The 10,660-nt window shown below is 46.2% G+C and overlaps 1 protein-coding gene across 1 annotated transcript; it reads right to left on the reverse strand.

Moving 5' to 3' along the window:
• Positions 1–1,187: 1,187 nt before the first annotated feature.
• Positions 1,188–2,429, reverse strand: MOS (MOS proto-oncogene, serine/threonine kinase; the record flags this gene model as incomplete). Its single annotated transcript, XM_082258994.1, has 1 exon — positions 1,188–2,429. Exon 1 carries the CDS (start codon positions 2,397–2,399, stop codon positions 1,188–1,190), a length of 1,212 nt encoding a protein of 403 aa, XP_082115120.1. The 5' UTR covers positions 2,400–2,429.
• Positions 2,430–10,660: the final 8,231 nt, after the last annotated feature.

The following is a 10,660-nucleotide window of genomic DNA, read 5'->3' on the forward strand; positions in this document are numbered from 1 at the left end:
AAAAATCTGGTGCAGCTCTGAATAGAAACCAATCAGCTCCCAGGTTTTATTGTCAAAGCTTAACTGAAAAAGCTGAAGTTGCTGATTGGCTACCATGCGTAGCTGTACCAGATGTTACTCTCCTTTTTTAGTATATTGACTCCTGTGTGTGCTAAATATGCATGGAGTTAGGGACTGCGCATAGTGGCAGGGACTATGGAGATATGACAGAACTGTTGTCAGGCTGATAAAACAGCAGATGGGACACGAAGCTCCAATCTCCAGTCATGATCAGGAGGAGCGGTCTTCCAGGGATTGAATCAAGTTGGGGACATTGGAGGACTGTTATCAGGATTGTCAAAGGGGAATCTGCAAATAATGGACCTCCAGATCCCCACCTTCCAAGTGTCATGATCTGGATGAACGGTCCTCCAGGCAGGTTGGGTCTGCAGAGTTAGGCTAGTCCTAGTATTCCCCCATGCAAGGGCATTTCTGGAGCAGTGAAGTGCCATCATGTTCAGGACAATGCTGAGTAGCAGGGACTATAGGGACACAAGAGGACTACAAGAGCATGTTGGAGCTCCAGCCACAATCTTTAAGTGTCAAATTCTGTAGGAGACTTGCAGGTGGTGTGTGCAGAGCTTGGACAGTCCAGGTTGCCCCCCATGCAGAGAAGTTCATTAAGTTGAGGACTGTGCCGAGTATCAGGGATTATAAGGACAGGAGAGGACTATGGTCAGTCCAATGATGGTGAGAAATCCCGCAGACAGGTTTGGCAGTCCAAGTTGTCTCCCCATACAGGGACATTCCTGGAGCTGAGAAGTTCATCAAGTTGGGGAAAGTGCTGAGTATCAGGGACTATACAGACATGTGTGGACTGTTGTCAGTCTGCAGATGGTGGTGAGAAGTCCTGCAGGCAGGTTTGGCCAGTCCATGTTGTCCCCCATACAGGGACATTGTAGCTGAGAAGTTCATGAAGTTGAGGAAAGTGCTGAGGATCAGGGACTATACAGACATGTGAGGACTGTTGTCAGTCTACAGATGGTGGGTCTCCAGGGTGGTGAGAAGTCCTGCAGGCAGGTTTGGCCAGTCCATGTTGTCCCCCATAGAGGGACATTCCTGGAGCGGAGAAGTTCATCAAGTTGAGGACAGTGCTGAGTATTAGGGACTATGGGGACATGCGAGGACTGTAGTCAGTCTACAGATGGTCAGGAGGAGAGGTCCTTCAGGCAGGTGGTGTGTGCAGGGATGGGACAGTCCCGGTTGTCCCCCATAGAGGGCGATGTGTGGGACTCACCCTGTTGGGGACTGTCCTCCTCCAGGCAGGTGGTGTGTGCTGAGCTGGGACAGTCCCGGTTGTCCCCCATAGAGGGCGATTTGTGGGACTCACCCTGTTGAGGACTGTGATCAGGGACCATAGGACTGTCCTCCTCGGATTGGATGAGATCGATGGTGTTGATCAGTTCCTCGGCACTAGGTCGGTCCTCAGGCCGGGCAGCCCAGCAGTTCTGTACGATGTCCCTGGTCGCTGTGCCCTCCTCTGTCCCCAGGAATGTAGGTCCTATTTCCGGGCGCAGGTCATAGGCCACCACGGCGTACAGCACACACTGGCGGTCCCCGGTGTAAGGCAGCTCCCGGGTCACCATCTGCCACAAAGTGACAGCGAAGGAATAGATGTCCGCCTTGGCGGTGACCGGCTCTCCGCGGAGGAGCTCTGGTGCCCGGTGGGTGTAGGTGCCCCCTAGGTGGCGGAGTTGGGTACAGCAGTCTTCCCCGCCGTCCTCCCGCAGCTTCTGTGAGCACCCGAAGTCCCCGATCTTACACAGATCTCCCGGGGCCAGCAGTACATTGGCCGGCTTTAGGTCCAGGTGCACCACGCCGCCCCGGTGCAGGAAGCGGAGCCCATCCGTGATGTGCCGGGCATAGCGGAGGCAGCAGGCTCTCCCCAGCGGGGGGCCGCGGCTATAGATACGGCGGTGCAGGGTGCCGCTACCGGCGTACTCCATAATGATGGTGCCGGGACTGCCGGGGTCCCCGGGACACGAAGCGCTAGCGGCCAGGACTCGGACCACGTGCGGGTGACAGAGGCGGGCGGCGTTCAGCTCGGCCCAGAAGCTCTGCCGGGACGCCAGCCGGTTCTTGCTGCAACGCTTCACCTTCTTCAAAGCCACGGTCTGCCCGCGGTAGGTGGCCCGGTACACCGAGCCGAACCCCCCCGAGCCCAGCGGCTCCAGAACCCGAATCTGCTCCCAGTCTATGCTGCACCAGGCCAGGCGGGGAGGGAGCCTGCACGGGGCCGGGCGGCTGGATGAGGCGGCCTTGTAACGGCTCAGCTCCAGAGGACTGCTACATGGACGGAGGTCTATGGACGGGGATAAGTCCCGGGGGAGGAACCGCTCAACGGGGATAGGAGAAGGCATAGTGACCGGAGCAGAGACGAGAGACGGCTACAGGGGGCGGAACCCAATATATACACGTGTGCCCGACACCTGTCTACACTATATACCTCATATACATCTATATACTGTGTGTACACTGCTACAGGGGGCGGAACCCAATATATACACGTGTGCCCGACACCTGTCTACACTATATACCTCATATACATCTATATACTGTGTGTACACTGCTACAGGGGGCGGAACCCAATATATACACGTGTGCCCGACACCTGTCTACACTATATACCTCATATACATCTATATACTGTGTGTACACTGCTACAGGGGGGCGGAACCCAATATATACACGTGTGCCCTACACCTGTCTACACTATATACCTCATATACATCTATATACTGTGTGTACACTGCTACAGGGAGAGGAACCCAATATATACACGTGTGCCCGACACCTGTCTGCACTATATACCTCATATACATCTATATACTGTGTGTACACTGCTACAGGGGGCGGAACCCAATATATACACGTGTGCCCGACACCTGTCTGCACTATATACCTCATATACATCTATATACTGTGTGTACACTGCTACAGGGGGCGGAACCCAATATATACACGTGTGCCCGACACCTGTCTGCACTATATACCTCATATACATCTATATACTGTGTGTACACTGCTACAGGGGGCGGAACCCAATATATACACGTGTGCCCGACACCTGTCTACACTATATACCTCATATACATCTATATACTGTGTGTACACTGCTACAGGGGGCGGAACCCAATATATACACGTGTGCCCGACACCTGTCTGCAGTATATACCTCATATACATCTATATACTGTGTGTACACTGCTACAGGGGGCGGAACCCAATATATACACGTGTGCCCGACACCTGTCTGCACTATATACCTCATATACATCTATATACTGTGTGTACACTGCTACAGGGGGCGGAACCCAATATATACACGTGTGCCCGACACCTGTCTACACTATATACCTCATATACATCTATATACTGTGTGTACACTGCTACAGGGGGCAGAACCCAATATATACACGTGTGCCGGACACCTGTCTACACTATATACCTCATATACATCTATATACTGTGTGTACACTGCTACAGGGGGCGGAACCCAATATATACACGTGTGCCCGACACCTGTCTGCACTATATACCTCATATACATCTATATACTGTGTGTACACTGCTACAGGGGGCGGAACCCAATATATACACGTGTGCCCGACACCTGTCTACACTATATACCTCATATACATCTATATACTGTGTGTACACTGCTACAGGGGGCAGAACCCAATATATACACGTGTGCCCGACACCTGTCTACACTATATACCTCATATACATCTATATACTGTGTGTACACTGCTACAGGGGGCGGAACCCAATATATACACGTGTGCCCGACACCTGTCTGCACTATATACCTCATATACATCTATATACTGTGTGTACACTGCTACAGGGGGCGGAACCCAATATATACACGTGTGCCCGACACCTGTCTACACTATATACCTCATATACATCTATATACTGTGTGTACACTGCTACAGGGGGGCGGAACCCAATATATACACGTGTGCCCGACACCTGTCTGCACTATATACATCTATATACTGTGTGTACACTGCTACAGGGGGGCGGAACCCAATATATACACGTGTGCCCGACACCTGTCTACACTATATACCTCATATACATCTATATACTGTGTGTACACTGCTACAGGGGGGCGGAACCCAATATATACACGTGTGCCCGACAACTGTCTGCACTATATACATCTATATACTGTGTGTACACTGCTACAGGGGGGCGGAACCCAATATATACACGTGTGCCCGACACCTGTCTACACTATATACCTCATATACATCTATATACTGTGTGTACACTGCTACAGGGGGCGGCACCCAATATATACACGTGTGCCCGACACCTGTCTGCACTATATACCTCATATACATCTATATACTGTGTGTACACTGCTACAGGGGGCGGCACCCAATATATACACGTGTGCCCGACACCTGTCTGCACTATATACATCTATATACTGTGTGTACACTGCTACAGGGGGCGGCACCCAATATATACACGTGTGCCCGACACCTGTCTGCACTATATACCTCATATACATCTATATACTGTGTGTACACTGCTACAGGGGGCGGAACCCAATATATACACGTGTGCCCGACACCTGTCTACACTATATACCTCATATACATCTATATACTGTGTGTACACTGCTACAGGGGGCGGCACCCAATATATACACTGCCCGACACCTGTCTGCACTATATACCTCATATACATCTATATACTGTGTGTACACTGCTACAGGGGGCGGAACCCAATATATACACGTGTGCCCGACACCTGTCTGCACTATATACCTCATATACATCTATATACTGTGTGTACACTGCTACAGGGGGCGCAACCCAATATATACACGTGTGCCCGACACCTGTCTGCACTATATACATCTATATACTGTGTGTACTATGCTACAGGGGGCGCAACCCAATATATACATGTGTGCCCGACACCTGTCTGCACTATATACCTCATATACATCTATATACTGTGTGTACACTGCTACAGGGGGCGGAACCCAATATATACACGTGTGCCCGACACCTGTCTGCACTATATACCTCATATACATCTTTATTCTGTGTGTACACTGCTACAGGGGGCGGAACCCAATATATACACGTGTGCCCGACACCTGTCTGCACTATATACCTCATATACATCTATATACTGTGTGTACACTGCTACAGGGGGCGCAACCCAATATATACACGTGTGCCCTACACCTGTCTGCAATATATACCTCATATAGATCTATATACTGTGTGTAAACTGCTACAGGGGGCGGAACCCGATATATACACGTGTGCCCGACACCTGTCTACACTATATACCTCATATACATCTATATACTGTGTGTACACTGCTACAGGGGGTGGCATCCTCTATATACACGTGTGCCCGACACCTGTCTGCACTATATACCTCATATATACTAGTATCTCACAAAAGTGAGTACACCCCTCACATTTTTGTAAATATTTTATTATACCTTTTCATGTGACAACACTGAAGAAATGACACTTTGCTACAATGTAAAGTAGTAAGTGTATAGCTGGTATAAATACAGTGGGTACGGAAAGTATTCAGACCCCCTTAAATTTTTCACTCTTTGTTATATTGCAGCCATTTGCTAAAATCATTTAAGTTCATTCTTCTTCCTCATGAATGTACACACAGCTCCCCATATTGACAGAAAAACACAGAATTGTTGACATTGTTGCAGATTTATTAAAAAAGAAAAACTGAAATATCACATGGTCCTAAGTATTCAGACCCTTTGCTGTGACACTCATATATTTAACTCAGGTGCTTTCCATTTCTTCTGATCATCCTTGAGATGGTTCTACACCTTCATTTGAGTCCAGCTGTGTTTGATTATACTGATTGGACTTGATTAGGAAAGCCACACACCTGTCTATATAAGACCTTCCAGATCACAATGCATGTCAGAGCAAATGAGAATCATGAGGTCAAAGGAACTGCCTGAAGAGCTCAGAGACAGAATTGTGGCAAGGCACAGATCTGGCCAAGGTTACAAAAAGATTTCTGCTGCACTTAAGGTTCCTAAGAGCACAGTGGCCTCCATAATCCTCAAATGGAAGACGTTTGGGATGACCAGAACCCTTCCTAGAGCTGGCCGTCTGGCCAAACTGAGCTATCGGGGGAGAAGAGCCTTGGTGAGAGAGGTAAAGAAGAACCCAAAGATCACTGTGGCTGAGCTCCAGAGATGCAGTCAGGAGATGGGAGAAAGTTGTAGAAAGTCAACCATCACTGCAGCCCTCCACCAGTCGGGCCACCAGTCGGGGCTTTATGGCAGTGTGGCCCGACGGAAGCCTCTCCTCAGTGTAAGACACATGAAAGCCCGCATGGAGTTTGCAAAAAAACACCTGAAGGACTCCAAGATGGTGAGAAATAAGATTCTCTGGTCTGATGAGACCAAAATAGAACTTTTTGGCCTCAATTCTAAGCGGTATGTGTGGAGAAAACCAGGCACTGCTCATCACCTGTCCAATACAGTTCCAACAGTGAAGCATGGTGGTGGCAGCATCATGCTGTGGGGGTGTTTTTCAGCTGCAGGGACAGGACGACTGGTTGCAATCGAGGGAAAGATGAATGCGGCCAAGTACAGGGATATCCTGGACAAAAACCTTCTCCAGAGTGCTCTGGACCTCAGACTGGGCTGAAGGTTTACCTTCCAACAAGACAATGAACCTAAGCACACAGCTAAAATAACAAAGGAGTGGCTTCACAACAACTCCGTGACTGTTCTTGAATGGCCCAGCCAGAGCCCTGACTTAAACCCAATTGAGCATCTCTGGAGAGACCTAAAAATGGCTGTCCACCAACGTTTACCATCCAACCTGACAGAACTGGAGAGGATCTGCAAGAAGGAATGGCAGAGGATCCCCAAATCCAGGTGTGAAAGACTTGTTGCATCTTTCCCAAAAAGACTCCTGGCTGTATTAGATCAAAAGGGAGCTTCTACTAAATACTGAGCAAAGGGTCTGAATACTTAGGACCATGTGATATTTCAGTTTTTCTTTTTTAATAAATCTGCAACAATGTCAACAATTCTGTGTTTTTCTGTCAGTATGGGGTGCTATGTGTACATTCATGAGGAAGGACAATGAACTTAAATGATTTTAGCAAATGGCTGCAATATAACAAAGAGTGAAAAATTTAAGGGGGTCTGAATACTTTCCGTACCCACTGTATATAACTATATAAATTTGCTGTCCCCTCAAAATAACTCAACACACAGCCATTAATGTCTAAACCGATGGCAACAAAAGTGAGTACACCCCTAAGTGATATTGTCCAAATTGGGCCCAAATGTCAATATTTTGTGTGGCCACCATTATTTTCCAGCACTGCCTTAACCCTCTTGGGCATGGAGTTCACCAGAGCTTCACAGGTTGCCACTGGAGTCCTCTTCCATATACTTCATAAACATCATAACGGCACCCAATATATACACGTGTATCCAACACCTGTCTGCACTATATACCTCATATATATCTATATACTGTGCGTACACTGCTACTGGGAGCAGCAACCAATATATACACGTGTGCCCGACACCTGTCTGCAATATATACCTCATATACATCTATATACTGTGTGTTCACTGCTACAGGGGGGGCACCCAATATATACACGTGTGCCCAATATCCTTTTGCACTATATACCTCATATACATCTATATACTGTGTGTACATCTATATACTGTGTGTACACTGCTACAGGGGGCAACATCCTCTATATACACATGTATATGACTCCTGTCTGTCATATAAACCTCATATACATCTACTGTATATACTGTGTGTACACTGCTACAGGGGGTGGTATCCTCTATATACACATGTGCCCGACACCTGTCTGCACTATATACCTCATATATAGTATCTCACAAAAGTGAGTACACCCCTCACATTTTTGTAAATATTTTATTATATCTTTTCATGTGACAGCACTGAAGAAATGACACTTTGCTACAATGTAAAGTAGTGAGTGTACACCTTGTATAACAGTGTAAATTTGCTGTCCACTCAAAATAACTCAACACACAGCCATTAATGCCTAAACCGCTGGCAACAAAAGTGAGTACACCCCTAAGTGATATTGTCCATATTGGGCCCAAAATGTCAATATTTTGTTTGGCCACCATTGTTTTTCAGCACTGCCTTAACCCTCTTGGGCATGGAGTTCACCAGAGCTTCACAGGTTGCCACTGGAGTCCTCTTCCACTCCTCCATTACCACATCATGGAGCTGGTGGATGTTTAGAGACCTTGCGCTCTTCCACCTTCCATTTGAGGATGCCCCACAGATGCTTAACAGGGTTTAGGTCTGGAGACATGCTTGGCCAGTCCATCACCTTTACCCTCAGCTTCTTTAGCAAGGCAGTGGTAATCTTGGAGGTGTGTTTGGTGTCGTTATCATGTTGGAATACTGCCCTGCGGCCCAGTCTCTGAAGGGAGGGGATCATGCTCTGCTTCAGTATGTCAGAGTACATGTTGGCATTCATGGTTTCCTCAATGAACTGTAGCTCTCCAGTGTCAGCAGCACTCATGCAGCCCCAGACCATGACACTCCCACCACCATGCTTGACTGTAGACAAGACACACTTGCCTTTGTACTCCTCACCTGGTGGCCACCACACACGCTTGACACCATCTGTACCAAATAGATTTGTCTTGGTCTCATCAGACCACAGGCCATGATTCCAGTAATCCATGTCCTTAGTCTGCTTATCTTCAGCAAACTGTTTGCGGGCTTTCTTGTGCATCATCTTTAGAAGAGGCTTCCTTCTGGGATGTCAGCTATGCAGACGAATTTGATGCATTGTGCGGCGTATGGTCTGAGCACTGACAGACTGACCCCCCCCCCCCCCCACACACACACACACACACACACACCTTCAACCTCAGCAGAAATGCTGGCAGCACTCATACGTCTATTTTCCAAAGACAACCTTTGGATATGACGCTGAGCACGTGCACTCATCTTCTTTGGTCCACCATGGCGAGGCCTGTTCTGAGTGGAACCTATCCTGTTAAACCGCTGCATGGTCTTGGCCACTGTGCTGCAGCTCAGTTTCAGAGTCTTGGTAATTTTCTTATAGCCTAGGCCATCTTTATGTAGAGCAACAATTCTTTTTTCAGATCCTCAGAGAGTTCTTTGCCATGAGAGGCCATGTTGAACTTCCAGTGACCAGTATGAGAGAGTGAGAGCGAAAACACCAAATTTAACACACCTACTCCCGATTCACACCTGAGACCTTGTAACACTAACAAGTCACATGACACCGGGGAGGGAAAATGGCTAATTGGGCCCAATTTGGACATTTTTATTTAGGGTTCTACTCACTTTTGTTGCCAGTGGTTTAGACATTAATGGCTGTGTGTTGAGTTATTTTGAGGGGACAACAAATTTACACTGCTATACAAGCTGTACACTCACTACTTTACATTGTAGCAAAGTGTCATTTCTTTAGTGTTGTCATATGAAAAGATATAATAAAATATTTACAAAAATGTAAGAAGCGTACTCACTTTTGTGATACTGTGTATATATATATATATATATATATATATATATATATAAAAAGATGGGTTTTGCAATTTTGTTATGTCACACAGTATTTGTGCAGCAATTATTTGAACACAAGTTTTTTTAAAAAAAATACGTTTTAATGAATTTTAATGCACACAAGCACAATATTTAAATTTTTTTAGTAAAATATAAAAGATGGTTTTAATGCAAAGTAAATAGATACCTAATATAACATAACATAATGTCTGGTGGGATGGAGATCCCTAAAAGGCACTGGCAGGACCCTTCCTGCCATCTGTAAAAGCAATCCAGCAGCTAATTTACTCACACAACTCGGGTGGCTTTTACATAAATGCAGATTGCCTCCTGTTAAAAACAATCCTGGGATAATGCCTGTAGCTGCAGGAATCATCCCACTATACCACAAGAAAGCTGCAATGTAAATATACAAACCCAATTCCAAAAATGTTGGGACTCTGTACAAATTGTGAGTAAAAAAGGAATGGACTAATTTACAAATCTCATAAACATATATTTTATTCACAATATAATATAGATTACATATCAAACGTTGAAAGTGAGACATTTTGAAATTTCATGCCAAATATTGGCTCATTTTGAATTTCATGAGAGCTACACATTCCAAAAAAGTTTGGACAGGTAGTAATAAGTAATAGTAATAAGTAATAGTAATAAATAGTAATAAGAGGCTGGAAAAGTTAAATGTACATATAAGGAACAGTTGGTGGACCAATTTGCGACTTATTAAGGCAATTGGCAACATGATTGGGTATAAAAAGAGCCTCTCAGAGTGGCAGTGTCTCTCAGAAGTCAAGATGGGCAGAGGATCACCAATTCCCCCAATGCTGCGGTGAAAAATAGTGAAGCGATATCAGAAAGGATATACAAAGGAGGAAAATCAGCGCTCGATTTCTAAAATGGTGGACCAGGGATGTTGTAATAAATATAAAAGATGTGTAAGATGTAATATCTTAAACGTAAAAGGATGGATAAAAGTGGAAGAAATCAAATAGAATTTTGATGAAAAACAAATCCAGTGCTGGATAGAA

This window comes from Pelophylax lessonae (genome assembly GCF_965119305.1).
Source record: "Pelophylax lessonae genome assembly, chromosome: 5".
NCBI classification, from domain to species: Eukaryota; Metazoa; Chordata; class Amphibia; order Anura; family Ranidae; genus Pelophylax; species Pelophylax lessonae.